The sequence below is a fragment of the Hyla sarda genome, chromosome 5, assembly GCF_029499605.1.
Source record: "Hyla sarda isolate aHylSar1 chromosome 5, aHylSar1.hap1, whole genome shotgun sequence".
NCBI classification, from domain to species: domain Eukaryota; kingdom Metazoa; phylum Chordata; class Amphibia; order Anura; family Hylidae; genus Hyla; species Hyla sarda.
The window spans coordinates 313,594,390-313,618,191 of NC_079193.1; the positions used below are offsets into that span (position 1 = coordinate 313,594,390).

Consider the following 23,802-nt stretch of genomic DNA (forward strand, 5'->3'; position numbering starts at 1 on the left):
GGGCTCTGTACACTGAGGACAAGCAGGGCTCTGTATACTGAGGACAAGCAGGGCTCTGTACACTGAGGACAAGCAGGGCTCTGTACACTGAGGACAAACAGGGCTCTGTGCACTGAGGACAAGCAGGGCTCTGTACACTGAGGACAAGCAGGGCTCTGTACATGAGGACAAGCAGGGCTCTGTACACTGAGGACAAGCAGGGCTCTGTACACTGAGGACAAGCAGGGCTATGTGCACTGAGGACAAGCAGGGCTCTGTATACTGAGGACAAGCAGGGCTCTAAGGCTCTGTGTCACTCCTCAGCTCACACAGCAGAATTATTGAAAAGCCAGGAGCCTGCACAGAGCTCTATTTGTCCCACCCACACTTCCTGTATTTTGTCTCTGTAGAGACACACAGGCAATAGCTGCAGGGACTAGACATAATTTGTTATCCAAAAATAAAGACATTTTTTAACTAAATATACATTTTATTGAACGTTTTTGCAAATGACAGTGCCCATTTAACTTTAAATGAATCTCCACTTTGTTTGTCTAATCATCATTTTTCACTTTTGCCCCCCATTCCCCCCCCCCCCCCATGGTTGTTTAATCTTTACACACCTCTCGGTTGAGGCCGCTTTCACAACTTATCGTTTCCCTTGATCAAACATAAATAAAACACAAGTATTAACAGTACATTTGCACCCTTGACCCACAGTCCTTAAGAACAGTGTTACTATTACATATTAGATTTGTAACACGCGATTCATTGTTTGTGAGGATTTTGACGCGCCAGTCTGGCTTTTCAGATTGACTGTTGCTTTTGTGGCGTACGGATTAATTAAGCCTCGGTATCTTCTGCTCCTGATTGGCACACATGCAATTACATCTTCCCTCTCATCACTTGATTTCTTACATTACAGGTTGCCACCGTAACTGCAAAATTACATATAATTTTCTAACTGAGATGCCGAATCTCTTAGATTTGTACTTAATTTTGTGCGTATTATTGCTGCACAGACATATGGTGCTAATAACCAGTGATGGATTATATTTTACTTAACAAAATTATTACAGTCTACGATTACTATACCCGGTTGCCCCTTTTTCTCTTACGCTTGTTGAGAGTTAGGTTTACAATTACAGCAAAAAACAACCTATCCCCTATCCACAGGATAGAGGATAAGTGTTTGATCGCGGGGGGCTTTTGATCGCGAGCTCCCCGCAATCTCCCAAAGGGGACCCCGCATTGCTGCTCTATGTGAGCAGCTAATGCGTGTAGCGTTGACCTCTCTGTCAGTACGCCCCTCCCCATACAGTTGTATGGGAGAGGCGGGGAGGCACGAACGCTGCCTCCCCTCCTCTCTCATAGAACTACATGGAGGAGGCGTGTTGGCCACAACGTCATGCTGCGGCTGGCACGCCCCCTGCATGGGAGAGCTGCTGCAGAGCCGTGGCCCCGTGCAGGAGATCACAGATAGGGGATAAGTTGTTTTTTGCTGCTGATGTCCTTTAACATGCAACATGGTTAACTCTTCTAATATAGAAGAAATGAAAATGTTGCACTTACCACACAATTATTTGTTTAAATGCAGTGTTTATTGTATGTGGATGCAGCTATCATACATATCTAAATTCAATGCCAAGGAGGGTAGGGAAGGTGCAGGAGCGTGACAGAGGCAACAGGCTGTCTCACGTGCCAGGATGTTTCCTGAGGCTGGAGGAACCGTCAAGGCACGTGAAACAGCCTGTTGCCTCCAACACGTCCCTGCACTTCCTCTACCCTCCTTGGTATCTTAGCCGAACAAGAGAGGTTTGCTGTGTATATTTGCTCATGCTCTGTTCAGTTCCTGCTACGGACAGAGGTCACAGCAGAGAGTACTGTGGTCAGACTGGAAAGAGCTGCACAATTTCCTCTGGAGCATACAGCAGCTGATAAGTACCGGAAGGATTACGTTTTTTAATTAAAATTAAATTACAAATCTATTTACCTTTCTGGCACCAATTAATTTGGAAACATTTTATTTCCTCCGTCATGCCCCTTTAAGTACTCAGAATTTTATTTTTTCACCTCTGCATTTTGAAAGCCTTAATTATTGTTATCCTTCTGTCAACATAGCCACATGAGGGCTTGTTTTTTGCAGGACAAGTTCTACATATTTTAATGGTAGCTTTTTGGGGTAGTTCAAATGTTTTGTGTAATCTTAATATTTTAGAAGTATGCAGAAAAATCAACAACCCTACAATTGTTTTTTTTCTTTGTTCTTAATGTTTTTATTTTGGATTCAGAAAGGGCTATTTCTGGTGCAAAGTAGCGAAAAGTTGAACATAGTGCTTAGAGCCAGGCTCGCAAGTAGATGAGAAAGGGGCTGCGTTTTTGGTTCCACTTGCACCAAATGTATTACAATTTATTTATGCAAACAGGTGTGAATAGTAGTTGAAATCTTTGCCAGCTCTGAGCTGGTGTAGATTTCTGAGACTGGTAAAATAAAAGCTGAACTGTGATTGGTTGCTATGGTCAATATCCAACAGTTATGGTAATAGGCACATTGATAAATCAGGGCCACTGATTCTAAATGTGTCATTTTTATCTTTCGACTGCAATCTCCATTGTAAGCGCATAACCGGGGTTTACAATGAGGGACTACAAATTCTGATCTAGTGCCTGAGTCATACCAATTCCAGTAGTTTAAGGGACTGATTACATGATAGCAGAACTGGACTTTCCTATATCAGTCACCTTTTTAGAACCTAAATGTGGATCCTTAAACTCAGATACCCTGAGGAGTTACAGTTCAACAACCTACTAAAACAAGGAAAACTACTAAAACAAGGAAAACGTACAAAACATGTATCAATACCAGCAGGAAACAAGAACAGCATCCCACCAGTAGATGATTGGACTGCAGATTGATGATATTACGAATAATAATGACAGCAATCAGGAAAGTAGCAGAAGATGACAAAACAAACAAATACAAGAACTGGCCCTAACTAACTGGCCCTAATCTTCCCCTAAACATGTTCCCTGAACTCTGTTTACTAGGTTAACTAACCTCTCTATTCCTGCAATTTTTTTATGGACACTCTGGATCAACTCTACCTTGCAGAAACCACAAAAAGGCTCTAGACCCCTGAGAAACAAAAGCTGAGCAAAACACTGAAAAACACAACAATCTGAGCAAGACTTTAGCAACTACCTAATATGTAAACCAGGGAAATAAAACAAGGTACAAGAAAAAGTATTATAAAATTAGAGTGATACAAACAAAGTAAAGACTTAGAGAGCAAATGCCATAATCCACAAGCCAAGAATATTTATGTAAAGCGAGGCTAACCAATAGGAACTCCAATCAAAATGTTACTGTCCTGCGCAGTCGTGATCACTTGATCCAGGGCAATGGATTAGGTTGTGAAAATTTGTATAGCAACTGCCTCAACCAACTAGTAGACAGAAGAAGGCAGAATAGCAAGATGATTCCTTCTATGTGTAATACAATCCTGAACATTGCAGCAGGTTGGTAGGTACCGGTATATGTTACTCCTGACAGCTGCTATGGATGATGTGAACACAGGGGGGAGATATATCAAAACCTTTTTAGAGGAAGAGTGGTGCAGTTGCCCATAGCAACCAATCAGATTGCTTCTTTAATTTATAACAAGGATTCTGGGTAATGAAGAAGCTATCAGATTGCACTGCACTGCTCTTTCTCCACACTGTTTTTTTTTATAAATCTCCCCACAGTGCCTGAGCTTGTAACATTCTTGCACCATATTAGTTCTTGCTCCCCATCCCGTTCTATTACACCGTGATACGTTCAGTGAATATGCAAACAAAAAGTGTTACCCATTGGGCCACTGTTCTACTGTTTAAAATAAATTATGCTTCTGTCCAGCGTGGCACAGTTTACAGTGGTATCCTTGCTGCTTAAGATACCAGAAACCAAAAGGAAATCTGGAGGACCCCATAGTAAATTATTCCCTATTTTCTATTTATGGCCCTCCGTTTCCTGAACACAAATTAACATTTTTATTTTTATTAGAAATAGCGCATTATCCCGGGTTCTATTTTTTTTCATTGATGACTGCCATCGAGAGACATGTTATTTTATCAGAAAAAGCTCTTGCAGTTCCATCTTTTTCTCCATAAAGGGATTTTTTTTCTTTTTTTCCATCCTCTTTTGGTTTGAGACAGCTCTTTTCTTTTCATTTTATCCACCCACCCACAATTGTCTATTAACGTCAAACTGTTGTCAAGAAAACATTGTCAAAACGAGGTGAATTTTTAATTTTACCATTCTTCTTTGTTGATATTTCAGTTTTGGAGTCAAATTAGAGCTGGAGCAGTCAAAGCTATGACAGGAAGTCTAATCAGCCGGGGGTTCTCCTGCCTCTCTACACACACAGGACAGCTGTTTGCAGTTCATCCCATACGTCAAGATGACAAGAGTATCTCATGATGGCATTATGTGATATACTCTTAGGGGTGGCGCCCTTTCTCTGCCGTTCTTTTCAGAGGGGGCATTATTATCATTTTTTAATGCCTAAGTGGAAAACATCAAATAATCAAAGGCTTTTACAGACATTTCTTTTTTACATTTTTACGTATTATTCCCATTCCACGTGTAAGTCATTGAGGAAATATGTTTTTTATCTGAAAAAAAAGAGAAGTTCATATGTCCACGAAGGCATTAAGTAAAAACATACAGCAAGCGGCAGATATAATGAATGGATATTTTCTTTGCGAACCATTGAACTTGATACTGTCATTTGACTCTGTTCTTTAATGGGGTATTGTTAACAGGACAGTCGTTTCACATTACACAAAACCCTTTACAATTAAACTGGTATCTGAATATGCTTCTGATCGGATAATAGGGGTTTTTTGGCTACACTTTGTTTGAGCAGGGTCAAGGCTATATGAAAATGGAATATAAAACATTGATAAGAATGGTGCATGCCATGTTCTTATTCCTTATGTAGGTACCATATAAGAAGCTGACACTAGTGAACGTCTTTATCAGCATTTGTCTATTCATCCAATGCATAGGCTACGCTATAGATGATGCCACTTATTGTATTAAATCAAACCAGAGCTTGTGTACGTTTGTGAGCTTCCAGGTAGCAATGATGAAGAGCTTTCTGTATCCTCTTTAGGGACCTCTCTGTATGGGGGTAAGCACATTAGCTATCACTTCCAAAAACTGACAAAATAGTAGTGGTATTTTATGCAAGTGGAACCACATGTAAAATGCACACATATAGTATTCACTTAACTTCCTTTGTATTCTATTTAAATGAGTTAAAGGGAACTTGTCACTAGATTGATGCTACCCAGACTGTAGGCAGCACAAAACTGGTGAAGGTGTTGTGATCAAAATAAAAAAATGCCACCAGGACACAGGAAAGTTGTCCTATGGGGAGTCCCTATGGCTGCTCCCTGCCCAGCCATTTGAATGATGCGTCTCTCCATAGCAGTGTATATTACATGTTTGTGTAGGGAGAGATACATCACTCAAGCTGGTCGGGCAAGGCAAAGCTGCCTGGACCCGCCCAAATGCCGAGTTACCCCGGTCTTGATGGCATTTTTAAGCTATGATTACTCTGAAACACCAGACCCGCATATTACAGTAATTCAGGATTGCGCTGCCTCCACTCAAGTCAGCCGGGTGGAGAGCAGCCATTGGGACTCAACCCAGCAGCATTTTTATTTTGATTACTCTGAAACACCTGATCGTATCAGAGTAATTCCTAGTGACCCGGGATTGCGCTGCCTGCACCAGTTTTGTGCTACCCATCGTTTGGGCAGCATACAACTGATGGCATGAACTTCATTAACAATGACAGTACAAGGGCTTATGCCATGCTTATAGGAGAGAAATGATCCATGTTGTTAGTGCTTTACAGAATTTTTCTTACTGTCGAAATTATACAGCACTGGACATAAAAGAAAATTATTGAAATTGGAGCATAGGAAGTTACAGTAGAACCTTGTCAAAAGGAAACTACAAGGCAGTGAGCTTGAGAGTTGATTGTCAAATTCATCTGGAAGATTTAATAAAATCTGTGCAGAGAAAAATTTGACCAGTTGCCAATAGAAACCATTCAGATCTGTTCTTACATTTTTAAAAAAGGCCTCTGAAAAAAAAAAAAAAAAAAAAAGCATTTTAATTGGATGCTGTGGGCAACTGGTCCCCCCCCCCCCATATTCTTTATTGGATCATTACATAATAAAGAGGCATATCTGGACAGGCAGGAATCAAGTAGCCCTTACTCCATCCATCCACTGAGCCAAAATGTTGCCCTTCCTGTCAATATAGTGTCTACTTAAAACTCTTGAGTTTGATGTTTTGTCATTTCCTTTTGATGTACATATATTATTGAGAGATTGGTGGAATTGAGATCTAAAGGTTGCATGGTTGGTGCTGATGAACATAGGGAAACTTACAGGAGATCCCCATAAAAGATTATGGGTCTTGTAACTCTGTGCAACCCTGGGTTTATAGGAACCCATAGTGCAGTCAAGGTCAGGATAGATATCTGTCAGTACCTTCAGACACTTACCACTGTAATACCTTATTCCTGTACATCGTCTTGATCTAACTTCATCTTGGAATTTTAATGTAAGTAGGTCTTCATGCCCTTCGTATTATCTTCTTCCTTACTCTGCAGTGTGTATACATGTTGAATATAACAAGGAGAGATATTGAATATTGGAGGCCTTTGGGGTATGCCTCACTATAGAGCAGGTCAATAAAGAGAGAGGCAGGTCCTAAAAATCCTACGACCCATGTGATTTACCAACTTGAAATTTTGAGTGGATTCTGCTTGCAGCAGCCGCCCGTTGATTTTTATGGGATTCTGCTGCTTAGTTCACAAGTTGAAAGTTGCGTAGCCGAACGTCCGATAAGGAACTCTTCTGCTGGAAGAATGAACATTTTATTATTTTGGCGAAACACATACGGAAAAGCCCATTATCAATTTATTAGAATTTTTACAGAAAATAACATGTGAAATAAACATTTTGCACTTTTCCCTACATTTTGCTTATTTTTTTTACACATTGGCCCTCATTTACTATTCTAAACCCGACTTGTTTTGTCTGTTTTTTTTTGTCGCATCTTTGTCTGCGACATGTCGCAGACATCGTGCGCCAGTCTGCGACACGATGCAACATTTTTTCCCGACGAACCCGATGAGGATTCTCCCAAACCCGAAAAAGGGGCGTAACCCGACATTTCTGAGCTTGCCCACATATTTATAAAGGTTTCCAAACCGAATTTGTTGAATTGTTGTGGATTTTCTCCCGACAAATCAGAGGAGTTGGGAACCAAAACCTACAAAACCCACATGCGACAAACAGGATGCGACATAATAATAAATACCAGGGGAAAAAAGCAGTCGGGTAAGAAAGCAAGATAGACTTACAACCTGATTTTCTAAGTAAATGAGGGCCATTCTCTGAGCTGTAGGGTTTTCCTCAGCTCAAATCCACCACATTTGTGGAAACCTTAGTAAATATGTTGGGATTTTTCTTGAAAATGCCAGGGACATGCCCCCTTTTCCAAATGGCCTTTTCGGGTTTTCCCAGTAAAATGGAGAGTTGGTCGGGTTTTTTCTCAATTCTTGTGCAAATTCTGGCACAGACAGAATTTTTGGCACAATGCCATTGTTTACACAGTTGTTTATATTGTCAACACTGGATTGTGGTGCCAAGACATTGATTGGTTCCATATCACAATTGTGTTTTATTGGTAATGCAAGCCTTTGTGTTTTGTCTATGAAGCCCAAGTTACAACGTTAATTCTGTTATTGGCTCCCTATTACTACAGTCTGCAGAGAACAACTCCCTCTGTCAATGATAACACTGTCCTTCTTCTATCAATTAGCCAGTAGTAGTATTTTTCATTTTATATTATTATATTTATTGTTGGTCCATTTGGGTTCTATAGAAGTTCTGGTCAATTGTACAATATTTAGATACAATCATTACAATATTTGGATTGTTAATAGTATAATATTTGTATTGTTGGATCAGATAGTTTTGTATTTGAAGAAACTGAAATGATGTTCCTCCATAACCCTCAGTAACTTTCACTCCTCTGCCGTTCTTGCCTCGGGGTGGATTGTAAGTAAATTTAGCTCTGCATACATAAAGGAGACATTTCAAATATTATTAGAAATTGCCTCAGCTGTAAATGCGGTTTAACCGTTTGAAGATTTTCACTAGTCTTTTCTACCATTTCATTGTGGCTTTGATTTCTATACAGATACATTGTAGTAAGCTGTAAAATGTGCGGTCGGGATTCTAATATGGTCAGTGCGATTGGGATTCTAATATTCATGATTCTAATATTCATGACATGTACAGAGTTAAGCATTACCGAGATGTAGGAATAGGGAATTTTTGTTTCTCTGCCTAAAATTCTGAAACTGTCAGTCTCTGTAAATGTAGTCCCTGAGCCATAATCCTTGGGCAGAGTGCTGCTTGAATGTCTATGTGTTTGACACATACACTTCTATACAAGGACTCTATGAATGTGAGCTATACCATACTGTACACTTCAATAGACTCAACATATAGATAGCGCCATCCCCAAGGCCTCTTCCTTCAGACACCTCATTGGCATTGAGACTGCATTAGAATGTTTCAGCACTTAGATATGGCGTTAGGCCCCATTCTTGTATTAACCTCCAGTGATATAGTCTCAATATATTAAAGGGGTTATCCAGCATAAGGTGATTTTAGTACGTACCTGGCAGGCAGTAATGGACATGCTTAGGAAGGATCTGCACTTGTCTTGGGGCTAAATGGCTATGTTGTGAGATTACCATAATACTGTGGCTAGCTGTTTGTGAACTTGTATTTCCTTTTTGACGTTTCTTTTTTTTTACTACAAATCCCACAATTCCATCTTCCTCCCTCCCACACATCAGCCACCCCACCCATTGAACATGAATGACCGTCATCCATTCAAATCATTGTGGTTTTCAATCAGGGTGCCTACAGCTGTTGCACTAGTTGCATATTGCTCTCTCCACCCATTGAAGCAGACAGTCTCCCTGTCATCAGCTGACTAGTGAGTCAGGTCTCGGCTGCATTGCAAGCTGGGAAAAATCCTAGACAACAGTCATTTTGTATACTGGTAAAAATAAATATTGGGGTGAAAATCACAGAAGAATTGTGAGAAAAATGTCACACACAGGTACAGACACTCTATTATGAACTACACTAACTTTACAGCCCCTGTAACATAGTCAAATTTTTTTTTTCCTGGAATACCCCTTTAAACTGGAAAAACAGAGCTGAGGTACGGGATTGTGTGTGGTATTACAGATCAGTTCCATTTAAGTTAATGGATCCAAATTGTAATACCACACACAGCCTGTGGACTGAAATTGTGCTATTTTTGGGAGAAATTAACTTTGTTTTTCTTTTCCTGGATAACCCCGCCTTTAACACATCACTGAAAAAAGCTATACTAACTGATACAAATATAAAATATCAGTTAGTTTCCAACCGGATATAGGCAGATTGTTTTAGGAAATGTGCAAAATATTGATAAGGATCCGCTTACATTCTTAAAATTCAGAATGCAATGGCTGCTTAGTACGCTACCTGCACACCGATAAGCTTGCTGTAAGGTGTCGATCACAGGATTACATGTAGTGCAAGATGAAAGTGCTAGTTAACGAGTACCTGTCATGATCTTGTTAAATTTGATAATTCTCCCAGTTCGCTGCCTTCATCTTGATAAACCACCCCTGCCTTTATTTTTATTATTTTTTAGTAATCTACTTTGATATTGCTATTTTTTGCTCAGTCAGATTCACAGACTGGGAAGTGGCTTTCCCCTTGACATCATCTGAACCCATACAGGGGAGAACTTCCTCCCTCACTCTGCTACACACAGCTCAGAGCAGTTCAGTGTGTGAGATGAGCTATGATTGGATGAGGCTGCACACACCCCCCTCACCATTTCCTGATTTTGGACTTCTGCCATGCCAGCAGGAGTCCAAAGTCTGTGCAAGAGATAGGGGGAAATGTGCTCTAGACAAGTAGGGAGACATCTAGTGGCAGATTTTTAAACATAAATAAATCATATAAAACTTTTTTTTAAAGCAAAGTACATTAGAAAGATTTTTTATTTACCGTAAGGAGTGCAATAGCAATTTTTTTTTTAATGACAGTGCCCATTTAAGATCTGCAATGCTTTCCCTGATGCACTTACATAGCATTGTTTCCTGATTTATTTATATTCATTGGTTTGTGTTACCAAGACAATGAATTGTCACCCTATCAAAATTGTGATCTATTGTTACTGTTTTTTTTACACTTCACTAATATCAGAATTAGTTTAATTTTTAAGTAAGGGTGCTTTAACACAACAATTTCAGCCTATGGCTGCCGGATCCGGCTGGGGGAAGGGAAAATCGGGCGCTCCCGTACCCCAGCCGAACCAGCGCTGAAATTCATTCACTTTAATGAGCCTACCGGAGTCAAACGGTGACTCCGGTCGGCTCAATTTTGACCTGTATCCCGTTTTGTGACCGGACCTAAAACCATGGTATACTACGGTTTTAGGTCCGGTCACAAAACCGGATACAGGGCAGAAATGAGCCAACTGGAGTCACCGTTTGACTCCGGTCGGCTCATTAAAGTGAAATGATTTCAGCGCCCGTCCGGCTGGGGTACGGGAGCGCCCGGTGTTCCCCTCCCCCTGCCGTAGGCTGAAATCGTGGTGTGAAAGCACCCTAATAGATAAAGTTTTAGCATCCTACCTAAAATAGGCTTATTTCTCTTTCACAGGCTTGCCAATGAACACCTAGGCGAGAAAATTCAGGAGCAAAACCAACTCTTGGCGCACCTAACGGGGGAAAGAGAGTATGTATTTTTTACAGTTTCCTCCTTAGTGCTTGAAGTATTTTTTTTACCTTTTTGTTACCTTTATTCTATCTCTAACTCTGTCTATATACATCTATTGACGGACAATTCGCTATACACCTAATATCAGACAGAACCAACTGGCCGGATCACTTTACTACCTTGGACTTCCGCTGGTGTCTGTGTTGTCTATAGAGGTCAACGTCTACAAGAGATTGAAATATCCAGTGTCTCAGCCAAGTCCATAAATATTCTTCCAACTTTTTTATTTCTTGCCATTTAAAGCCAGTACAAACATGGATACAAGTGTGAGCAGCTTACGCTTTTCAGAGCAAGTCTTTAGTCATAGTTTGTGACCAAGGACTTGCTCTGAAACGCTTAAGCTGCTTGTACTGTTCATAGGTTTATACTGGCTTTTGAAGCTTTACTGTCATTTAGAAAAACTTTTGACGTGTTGCCCAGACATGTCCAAGGTTTTGATCGCACTTTGGTCTCAGGCCTGCCATAATCATGAGTTACATCCAGGTGAAGTGTAAGGCTATGTTCACATGGCAGTAATTCTTCTAATCCGCTCAAATTCTGTTCTGCAAAGCTTACTGTGCTCAAAACACAAAATTCTGCCGAAATTCATTTTATTGGGATTCTGCTGCGGATTTCTGCAAAATTTAAAGACATGTTCAATGTTTTTGCGGAATGAGGAATTTCTGCCACGTAAATGGAACAGCGGAATCCTCATTGAACACAATGTGCAGTTAAATTTGCGAAATTTCCAAGCGGAATTCCGCACGGAATGTGAACATAGCCTGAGGCAGTGCATGTCTCGCTTACCTGCTGTCAATTATAAGTCCATGAAAGTGTTTTCCAACCAGAGTGTCTTCAGCAGTTGCAAAACTACAACTCCCAGCATGCCCGGACAGCCAAAGGCTGTCCGGGCATGCTAGGAGATGTAGTTTTGCAACAGCTGGAGGCACACTCGTTGGCAAAGGTCAGGGAGTTCAGCATGCTGCCGGTTACTTATAACTCGTGACTCAGAACTAAGACCTGTTGCGATCGCAACTCTTGACATGTCTGGGTGACACATCAAAAGTTGTTCATAATGACAGTAATGCTTTAATGACAAGAAATAAAAATTGAGAATTCTTTTGAAGACTTGGTCGAGGCACCAAATACATCTGTTCCATTCTATTATACACCTAACGCAAGCGTTTCCATTGGTGTTCTAAATTCTGCAGGTCCGATTTGTCAATCTAAGGGTTGGGAACACTGACAAAATAGTTTTCCTATTCAAAGGATAAAAAATAATATTCTATCACTAAAAGTAATTATCCAGATGAATAGCACCTCTAAAGATTGTCATTCAGCGCACTGACATAGACAGGATCGACTACTGATCTTGTGTAAGGGGGCTCACCGTCTGTCACATGTCAGGGAAAAGAGGGATTGGACTTGTCAGATAAACATGTCCAATCATTTGTTCCCACAGGAGGTAAGACGCTGCCATGGGCGTCTGGCATCAGCTTATTCCCCACTGAGGTTTACATGTATGTTTAGCGGACGGCTCTACCATGTGACCAGTTTGAGGCTTGTGCAATCTCCATTCTTCTATATATACAGTCGTAGGGGCCAAATTGTTGTATTCATATTCGTTATTTTATAGTCCGTCTTTTGAAACACATTAATGGGGGGAGATTTATCAAAATCTGTTCAGAGGAAAAGTTGCTGAGTTGCCCATAGCAACCTATCAGATCGCTTCTTTCATTTTTGAAAAGGCCTCTGAAAAAGTTACAACCTGATTTGTATCCATTTCTTATCTGTAGCTGCATTACTAAATCTGCAGCCTTCAGAGCTGGAATCCCCCAGCACTTCTTTGTGGCTCGGCATATGGATTTTTCTTTTTTTAAGTCATTATGAAAAGTCTTTACACTAGAAGCTGTACAGCGACAGCATTGACTGCCAGATGAGTTGTGAACACAGCTTTGGACTGTATTACAGGTTGTAACTCAATGCTAGACAAATAGTAAAAAGTATTAGCAATACGTGTAACGTATCTGCAACGTTGTCAAAATTGTCATGGGTAGAAAAAAAAGGTCCCGGATACCTTACAATAATTTCCTTCATAGTAACATAGTTTGTAAGGACCATAGAGTTCAAAATAAGACCCTACTATATTGATCCAGAGGTAGGCAAAAAAAATAAAAAATAAACATGAGGCAAATGCCAATTGTCCCATGACAGAGGAAAAATTCCTTTCCGACTGCAATATGGAATCAGAAATCCCTGGATCAACATTCTATCCACACAATCTAGTATCCAGAAGTTATAATGTTATATTTTTCCAGAAACACATCCAGGCCCCCCTTGAACTTGTTTATTGAGTCAGACATCACAACATCACGTGGCAGAGAGTTCCATAGTCTCCCAGTAGTCTCTACAGTAAATAATCTCTGTCTGTGATGATAGTGAAACCTTCTTTCCTCTAGACGTAGAGGATGCCCCCTTGTCATGGTTATCGGCCTAGGTATAAAAAGATCACTAGAGATCTCTGTACTGTCCATTCATATATTTGTACATTGTGATCAGATCACCCCTAAGACATCATCTAATTTTCCAGACAAAATACCCCAAGCTTTATAACCTGTCCCAAGCTTGGTCCTGTAAACCTCCCATAACATCAATTATCTTTTTTGTCCTCCATTGCACCCCCTTCTTAGTTCAGCCATTCTTGGGCTCCTTTCACACTACCATTTTAGTTGAGTAGGTGACGTCCGTTAGGAATATAGCTGGAGAAAAATTTGTGTATGTCACGTCTTTTTCTCCCGCTATCATAACGGGGCTTATAACGGACTTAAGAGGAATCCCATTCAAGTGAATGGGATCCTCTTTGCCCGTTGTAACCCCTGTTTTGCTCCGTTACAATAAAGGCAGCCAAATTAATTAAGGTAATTAAGGTTACAATTAATGGCAGCCAAAGTAGAAAAAAAAAAAGAGCCATTAACATCCATTTATAACAGAGCAACAGTCATAGTGTGAAAGGAGCCTTATATACAGGTGCCCAAAAAAAGACACAATACTCTATATGTGGTCAGACTAATCATTTATACTGAGGCAAAACTATTTCCTTGTCACAAGCTTTTATGCCTCTCTTGATACATTCCATGACTTTTGTTAGCTTTGGCGAGGAAGCAGGAAGCAGCAGGGACCCAGGGACTACTGGACAGGAAGTGCCAGGGGGTTGGGCAGGTCAGTATACCTGTGTTCTTTCCCTGACATCTCGTTTAAAGATATTGGACCAGATTTCCTAAAACTGTCTCATTCTTTTACAGTGCAAACATAGACAGACAGTATTCAAATGTGCCAAGGTGTCTCAGGCAAATTATTAAATCTGACCTATCTGTAAACTGTCTGGTTCAAGTTTGCTCCACCCATAAAGAGAATATCTGGATACTAGAAAAAAATAATAATATTTTGCTAGGGGCGGTATAAAAATAAAAAACAAACAAACAACATATACATGTACCTCATTCCCTTAGTGGTTCTTGTATGACATCTTCTGTTCCCCTACAACTCCCCCCACTTCCAAGACATAGTGCTCACAGTAGTGACAGCTCCCTTAGCCAATTACTGACTGAAATGGTGTCCCGCCTTAGTGACTGGCTGAGTGAGTTGAAGTAAAATAAAAAGCTGGACATATTCCGTATGGCGCCTGCCCCCAAAAAAGGTTTGCCAAGGTATTTTCTGTACAATTGTCAATTGTCATTTATTGGAATAAAAGGTGCAACAAAGTTGTTTCGAACCCGAGTCGGGTTCTTCCTCAGGCAGTAGGTACAGACGCAAAAGCGCGCCAACTTAAATATACACATAGGCTTTCAATTGCTACCGGGTCACAATGACAATTATTAGAAATATAAAAAATATACAAATAACAAGTTAGAACATAAAATGTAAATTAATTCCCATTGCTTTAAAGTTAACTCTTTCATTTTTAGACACCTTTATTGTTTTATTTGTTTTGCAGCGCTGGAGGTTCCCGTATGTAGACCCATGTTCCTGTAATGTAAAAAGTCCGTTGTGGTATTAGTCTTTGGTTTATTTATTTAGTGTAACAATTGTTTAACTTCAACAGGTGTACGAGTTATTAACAGGAATACATTTTTGCAGCGGTGGAGACCTCCACAGGGAAGCCCACGCTGCTTTGTGACAGGGATGCGCTCCGCGTTAAGATCAGGAGGGTGTTCATTGAGGAAATTTGCAGCACAGTCAATGCTGCAGCAAATGGAATAGAGGGGTGTGCATTTGTTGTAATGCTGAGGAGCTTGGATATGGATTTGTGCTATGTTGGTTGAACTGTCCTATGCCGCGCTAATTATGTCTAACGGGCGCATCCTGCAGCGCTGGAGACCTTGTTATAGGAGACCATGCTTAGCCAGAGCCGGCATCACTGATGTGTTATGCAGCGCTGGGGGTCGTGCTGCAGAAGACCACGTTTCACATGAGGTAGGTACAGTGTTGGGACATTTTATCATATACTTTTTTATAACAAAAGTATACAGGATATAGTTTTATTATAGTAATAGTAGTATTTATTGTAGAGATTTGTAGCGCGGTTCACGCTGCAGTAATACATAGAAACTCCAGCAGTGTATATTTATTACAAACTGTAATGCTTAGAGAATTTGGATATGGGATCCACTCTGTTTTAAACTTGCGGTTGCGTATATTTGGTGGGGGATTATCTGAATGATCGGATGTTGCGCTAGTTTTATTATTTATAATGGGCACATTCTGCAGCACAGGGGAACTTGCTATAGGAGTGCCAGCTACACTAAAGTAGGCATGACGGGCGCATTCTGCAGCGCTGGAGGTCATGCTGCAGGAGACCACGCTTTACTTGAGGTAGGCACAGCGTTGTAGCATTTTTTTACCAAATATATTCAGATTGCTGAAGGAGCATAGAAAGGAGATACTTTTTTATCTCGTAGAAGATTGCTCTTTTTGCGGTCTGTCCACAAATCACATTCCAGAGGGCCCCCACCCTGAAGAATCTACTGGCTCCCAGTCAAATTCGACAACATAAGCAGCAAAAAGGGAAAACTAGCTTACCACCAGGAAGCTTTAAATGCGGATCCACACAGGGCAAATGTTGCAAATAAATTAAAAACAAGACCTATGAAATTAGGTCCTATACAAAAAATAAAAAATTCCAGCTCAAGCACAGATTGACCTGTCAATCATTATACGTCATCTATCTCATTGACTGCACCTGTTGGCACCAATATATTGGAAGGACAACCCAACCACTACATTACAGAATTAATAAACATAGGCAAAACATAAAGAAAATATTCCTGCTCCACGGACTATCTAGACATTGTTCCACAGTGCATCCCGATAATATGGATCCCATAAGAGTCACAATTGACCATTATCACTAATAACATCTCTAACCACTTTGAACTCCTGAAAAAACGTGAAGTTTTTTGGATGTTTAAACTCTGCATAGTCTCCCCTAGGGGCCGAAATGAAATTGTTGAGACCATCATATAATCATCTAACTAATTAGTCTCTCCAATCCCTGGACACAACATCTTTGAACTGTGCGTGTATATGTATACACATATATATGCAGAAAATATGTAGACAAGAAGTATGCAGGCTTATATTGTGAGGCTACAACACAAAATACAAAAAACAAAGAGCAAGGTATTCTATTGGATTATAAGAAAGTCGAATCAACTATGCAAGTTTGAATGTGATAATAAAAACAAACCTTAATCCAAAACAAACCTTAAACTGGTTATCCAGGATAAAACTTTATTTTTTATATATCAACTGGCTCCAGAAAGTTAAACAGATTTGTAAATTAATCCTATTAAAATATCTTAATCCTTTCAGTAGTTATGAGCTGTTGAAGTTGAGTTGTTTTTTTCTGTCTAAGTGCTCTCTGATGACACGTGTCCAGAGTAGAAGCAAATTCCCATAGCAAACCTATTCTTCTCTGTGCAGTTCCTGAGACAAGCAGAGATGTCAGCATGGAGCACTGTTTCCAGACAGATAAGAAAAACTCAACTTCAGCAGCTGATAATTATTGGAATGATTAAGATTTTTTTAATAGAAATAAATTACAAATCTGTTAAACTTTCTGGAGCCAGTTGATTTAAAAAAAAAAAAGTTTTTTCCTGGAATACCCCTTTAACAAAAAGACACAATGATATCAAACCTACAAATAAGTCCATCTACGAGATATAAAGTATCTCCTTTCTATGCTACTTCTGCAGTCTGAATATTTTTGTTACAAAATGCTACAATGCTGTGCATACCTCAAGTAAAGCGTGGTCTCCTGTAGCATGACCTCCAGCGCTGCAGAATGCGCCCGTCATGCCTACTTTAGTGTAGCTGGGACTCCTATAGCAAGTTCCCCTGTGCTGCAGAATGCACCCGTTATACAGAATAAAACTAGAGTTTCTATATATTACTGCAGCGTGAACCGCGCTACAAATCTCTACAATAAATATTCTCCTATATCCTGTATACTTTTGTTCTAAAAAAGTATATGATAAAATGTCTCAACACTGTACCTACCTCATGTGAAGCGTGGTCTTCTGCAGCACGACCCCCAGCGCTGCATAACACATCAGTGATGCCGGCTCCGGCTAAGCATGGTCTCCTATAACAAGGTCTCCAGCGCTGCAGGATGCGCCCGTTAGACATAATTTGGGCGGCATCCGACAGTTCCACCAACATAGTGCAAATCCATATCCAAGCTCCTCAGCATTACAACAAATGCACACCCTTCTATTCCATTTGCTGCAGCATTGACTGTGCTGCATATTTCCTCAATGAACACCCTCCTGATCTTAAAGCGGAGCGCATCCCTATCACAAAGCAGCGTGGGCTTCCCTGTGGAGGTCTCCACCGCTGCAAAAAGGGAAAAGAAAACACCGCAGACCTCCAAAACCTCCAGCGCTGCAAAACAAATAAAACAATAAAGGTGTCTAAAAACGAAAAAGTAAACTTTAATGCAATAGGAATTAATTAAAATGTTATGTTATAACTTGTTCTTTCTATATTTTAATAATAATTGTCATTGTGACCCGGCAGCAATTGAAAGCCTATGTGTATATTTAAGTTGGCGCGCTGTTGCGTCTGTAATACCTACTGCCTGAGGAAGGCCCAGGTTCGAAACAACTGTGTTGCACCTTTTATTCCAATAAACGCCAATTGTATAGAAAATTCCTTTGCAAACCTTTTTTTGGGGCAGGCGCCATACGGAATACGTCCAGCTTTTTATTTTATTTTACTTCTACTTTACCGCACCATTCCTTGAAGGTCACGGGGAAGGACGCCGGAGCAGCCTCCCACCTGAATCTACGGACTTCAAGTGCGTCTACAGGCAATACATGGTGTTGTGCCCTCAGCATAACTGCATACCGTAAGATGCAATTAACCCTGTACACGTGGAGCGCACCTCTTTTTTTCCATTTTATTTCTGGCTTGTCACTGCTGTGAGCATTCTGCCTCTTCAGAAGAGAGAGCTTTAGGGGAACGTAAGATGTCATAGAAGGAGTCCCAGAGGACTTGGCTTCAGGAGTATGTGTTTGTTTGTTATTTCCATGTCGCCCCCAGCAAAATGTATATGTATTTTTTTTAGTATTTGAAGTATGCCACCTTAAAGGTGTTCTACAAACAAGAATTGTGTACCATCATATTGATGCAGGACCCAGTGGAAAAAATGTTGTAAATTTTGCAGTAGTAAATCTGGACCATATAAAGCATATGGATTATGGCACATGGTCATCAGAATAGGGCCTTATTCCCTATATGCACTCCTGAGTGGGTCTGAGCTGCAATACCAGAAATGGCCCATGGACAGGAATGGTGCTATTTTTAGAGAAACGCTGACCATTTTTTTATTCTTAAAAATTAGAATTTTGTTCATGTTAAATAAAATATCATGGAAAAAAGGAGCACCAACTTTCATATCATGTCCGAAGAAGCGATGAGAAATGTTGGATTTCGAGTGAACAGTATTAATAAGGACTCCTTTCATTTCCAGGATGTTTGCTGTCATTTGGGAGATAAGTAGCATCCCCCACCTATAATGCTACTTTAATATGATTTCCTTTAATAATAATCTTTTGGCAATGTGTAATATTATATGAGTGCATACACAATCCTCAATTTCATAAAGCAGGTACAAGTAATACAATTAAAGATCTGCATGCTACTTTCATTCCATTTCTTGTATTTCAGTATTAGACTAAAAAAATTTTTTAAAAAATCACAGGTTAATGAAAAATTGAGATACATGTAATTCAATCTTAATAAACCTTATATTTACTTACTGCCGAAGATTTTGTTATTATTAGAATGCATGTTTGCTGCAAAGATGTTTTGTCAGAGATAAATTGGTCATTCAATATTTAATTTATGGTTTGGCCAGAAACCTTGTCATTGGTAACCCATATTGGATTGCACCGCCATGAGACACAGTGGGACGCAATTTCACGCTTTATCTACAGAATAATGTAATATTTTAGATTTAGAGAAGAGTAGACAGATGTTGCAGAACTAAGTTTGTTAAAAGGGATTAAAATTCACCACTATCGCTTATTCTTGTTTCAGCTAGTGAGATCAAGATGGTAACCTGAAGTCAATGCTCAGTTGTGGATTGCCCTGTTCTATCTTCTTTTTTTATATTCTTTATTTGAAAGAAATGCCTAAAAGGGTCTAGTAAAGCGCCTAAAAATTACGCTCAGAAAATCCAGCGCAGAATCCAGGTGCTGTCAATGGGATTCCGCTGCACTGTGCACACAACAGAATTTCAGCGGCAGAGCTTCCACCACTGAAATTCCACCGCCGAAAGAATGATCCTGCTCATTCTTTTGTTGCATCCATGCAGAATGCATTGCCTCCATTGAGGACAGCAATGTCCGCGCGGTCTTAGCGCCAAATTATTTAGTTGGCACAGCCCCCCCTTAGAATCTCCGTCTGGAAATTCCTCGGTATAAACCCAACCTAAGGGAACCTGTGTTCTGTAAGGTTTTTCTACTAAATAGAATGCCTATAGCCGTGTATAGGGTGGTCTGGTATCACAACCTCCATCTATATGCCAGAGCAAAGGAAACTGCTCTGAAGCAATCACCATATTCATGCGTTACACAGACAGTCTGGTTGTATATGGCCCATGCACACTACGGAATTTCTGCTCAAAGTTATTCTGAGCAGAATTTCACTTGCACACTCACGGAATTCGTGCTGTTCGGGATTAAGACTTATTTCTTGCAGAATTTTATTTCACGAATAAGTGTTTGCCCATTGACAAGTGGAATTCTGCTGAAAGATTGAATAAGTTAATTCTTTGAGCAGAATCTGGATCTGGCTCGGCAGCTCTTCTTCAGAACTTCAGTGTGCTCAGAACAGCAGAATCCCATTGAAAACAATAGAAGGCTGCTGCAAACACAAGTACACATGGAGTAACTCCAAGGAGAATTTAAAGGGGTATTCCAGGAAAAAAATGTTTTATATATATATCAACTGGCTCCAGAAAGTTAAACAGATTTTTAAATTATTTCTATTAAAAAAATCCTAATCCTTTCAGTATTTACGAGCTTCTGAAGTTAAGGTTGTTATTTTCTGTCTAAATCCTCTCTGATGACACCTGTCTCGGGAAACGCCCAGTTTAGAAGAGGTTTGCTATGGGGATTTGCTTCTAAACTGGGCGTTTCCCGAGACAGGTGTCATCAGAGAGGATTTAGACAGAAAAGAACAACCTTAACTTCAGAAGCTCATAAGTACTGAAAGCATTAAGATTTTTTAATAGAAGTAATTTACAAATTTGTTTAACTTTCTGGAGCCAGTTGATATATAAAAAAAGTTTTTTTTCCTGGAATACCCCTTTAAGTAGTGTACATGGGCCCTTACCAGTAACTACTGTGTAATTCTTAATTTCTCCTGTAATGGCGCTGCAATGGAATTGCACTTGTGCTAAGTTCCTCTTTAGATTGCAGCTGAATACAGTACTTGGGTCCAGCAGCTAACATTTCATGATGTCAGTTTTGTTTATTATTCATTTTCATAAGTTTTATCAGTTCCCAACTTACTTTACTCTGCTAGCGCCATATATTTTCTTTTCTGTTTGATATATGTGTATTTCCTATGTTCTGTCATGTTAAGGCTTTGTATGTAGTGTTTGTGTCAGTTAATGATGACTTTCTGACCTGACTTGTGATTTGCTCCTGCTTGTAACCTATATCCACAACATGTTTTACGAGCTCTCGTGTTCATCCACTGTACATAGAGACATCAATATTCCCATCAATATTTATTGCAGCTAGACCACTGTCATTTAAACCATAAAGAGGCCCATCCAGGATTGTTTTCTCATTTCTTCAAGCTAGTATAGACATGCATTCCCTGATATATGTACCTTTTCTGCGCATTTGATTTTCTATGGCAGAAGACACCAACTTGTAAAGGGAGTGAGTAAGATATTTAACATATATATATATATATATATATATATATATATATATATATATATACACAGTTGTATCCAACATTATTGTCACCATTATACAGTGGGGATCAAAAGTTTGGGCACCCCAGGTAAAAATTTGTATTAATGTGCATAAAGAAGCCAAGGAAAGATGGACAAATCTCCAAAAGGTATCAAATTACAGATTAGACATGCTTATATTATGTCAACAAAAGTTAGATTTTATTTCCACCATTTACACTTTCAAAATAACAAAAAACAAAAAAATGGTGTCTGCAATAGTTTGGGCACCCTGCAGAGTTAATATCTTGTACTACCCCCTTTGGCAAGTATCACAGCTTGTAAATGCTTTTTGTAGCCAGCCAAGAGTCTTTCAATTCTTGTTTGAGGTATCTTTGCCCATTCTTCCTTACAAAAGTCTTCCAGTTCTTTGAGATTTCTGGGCTGTCTGTCATGCACTGCTCTTTTAAGGTCTACACATAGATTTTCAATTATGTTGAGGTCAGGAGATTGTGAAGGCCATGGTAAAACCTTCAGTTTACACCTCTTGATGTAATCCCCCGTGGATTCCGAGGTGTGTTTAGGATCATTATCCATTTGTAGAAGCCATCCTCTCTTTAACTTCAGCTTTTTCACAGATGGCATCAAGTTAGCATCCAAAATTTGCTGAAATTTTATTGAATCCATTTTCCTTCTACTCGTGAGATGTTCCCTGTGCCACTGGCTGCAATACAACCCCAAAGCATGATTGATCCACCCCCATGCTTAACAGTTGGACAGAGGTTCTTTTCATTAAATTCTGTCCCCCTTCTTCTCCCAACGTACTTTTGCTCATTCCGGCCAAAAAGTTCAATTTTAACCTCATCGGTCCACAGAACTTGTTTCCAAAATGCATCAGGCTTGTCTATATGTTCATTTGCAAAGTTCAAACACTTATTTTTGTGGTGAGGACGTAGAAGAGGTTTTCTTCTGATGACTCTTCCATAAAGACAATATTTGTACAAGTATCTCTTTATAGTGGAATAGTGTACCACAGCTCCAGTGTCTGCCAGATCTTTCTGGGGGGATTGTGCAGTCAAACATGGGGTTTGAAGTTTTTTTTTTTCACAATCCTGTGAGCTGTTCTGTCTGATATTTTTCGTGGTCTTCCAGATCTTGCTTTAACTTCCACTGTTCCTGATGACTGCCATTTCTTAATTACATTCCGAACAGAGGATATTGACATCTGAAAACGTTTTGCTATCTTCTTATAGCTTTCTGCAGCTTTCTCCAGTGAGCGTCAACTATTTTCCGTTTCAGATTTCTAGACAACTGCTTAGAAGAACCCATGGTGCTGATTGTTGGGGCAAGGTCAGATGAGTATGGGCATTTAAAACCTTTGAGATTGACATCACCTGGTCTTCCCAGATGATGATTGAGAACAATCCATGACACTGGCAGGTCTCAGCTTTGCAAAGGGGGCAGTGCATGCTATAAATTCTGGAGGGTGCCCAAACTTTTGCAGATGACATTTTTTTGTTTTCTGTTATTTTGAAAGTGTAAATGATGGAAATAAAATCTAACTTTTGTTGACATATTATAAGAATGTCTAATCTGTAATTTGATGCCTTTTGGAGATTTTTCCATCTTTCCTTGGCTTCTTTATGCATTAATACATTTTTTTTACCTGGGGTGCCCAAACTTTTGATCCCCACTGTAGTATTAACAGCTTTTTCAGACACAATTCTTGTCATGTACCTCCTGGTGCAGTAAAAAAAAATAAATAAATAAAGAAACTCACCGCTCCCGAACCTCTAAACTTTTCCGGCTTCTATTCTGTGTGGGCATTAGCTGCCTGCAGAAACTGGTGACTTCAGAACTGCATCAGGGGGGAATTCAGGGAGTTACACGATCAGTTAAAAACAATTCAAGATTGAAAATAGTGTCAGGACACAATAAATGGGTCATCAGTGTCACCTGAACTAACCTGTTAGTACAGGCAGGTAGTGCGGGTGACACTGATTTTAACGTTACTTACCTACAACCAATTGGTGGTCCCGTTCATCTGTTAACTTCTTTTATCCGCTGGCAGATTTGGTCAATGGCAGTAGCACGCTAACATCACTGCTGCTGCTTCTCTGCTGAGCCCCACTGCGATCAGGCTAGGGGAAGCAGTAGCGCTGAACCTGTACAGAGAAGTTCCCTCTGCCCATCTCTTACAGTGGAGGAGAAAGGCAAACTAGAGCAGATAAGTGGTGGGCTTTCCAGTTCTGCAGTGGGGGGCTGTGATGGCATGGGTCCAGTTCAGAAGCATGGACAATTTATGTCTTCTGAACCCTTTGTCATATGACAGTGTTACATACAGTTGTGTATAAAGAATCAGGATGTAGCTACAGAATAGGGCATGCTGGGCTATGATTTACTCCCAGGCCCTGGTGCTTATATATGAGGACACCTGTATT

General features: G+C 40.0%; 1 protein-coding gene across 7 annotated transcripts in view; it reads left to right on the plus strand.

The window, feature by feature from the left end:
* Window positions 1-23,802, plus strand: part of LOC130274181 (cingulin-like) — a 419,288-nt gene that overhangs the window by 334,421 nt on the left and 61,065 nt on the right. For 6 of the 7 annotated variants that reach the window (XM_056522196.1, XM_056522193.1, XM_056522192.1 and 3 more), the window contains one exon: window positions 10,792-10,866. The exons of the other annotated variant lie outside the window; for it this stretch is intronic. In XM_056522196.1, coding sequence (XP_056378171.1) covers window positions 10,792-10,866 — 75 coding nt within the window. The remainder of the gene's footprint in view (window positions 1-10,791; window positions 10,867-23,802) is intronic. 7 annotated transcript variants of the gene reach the window in all.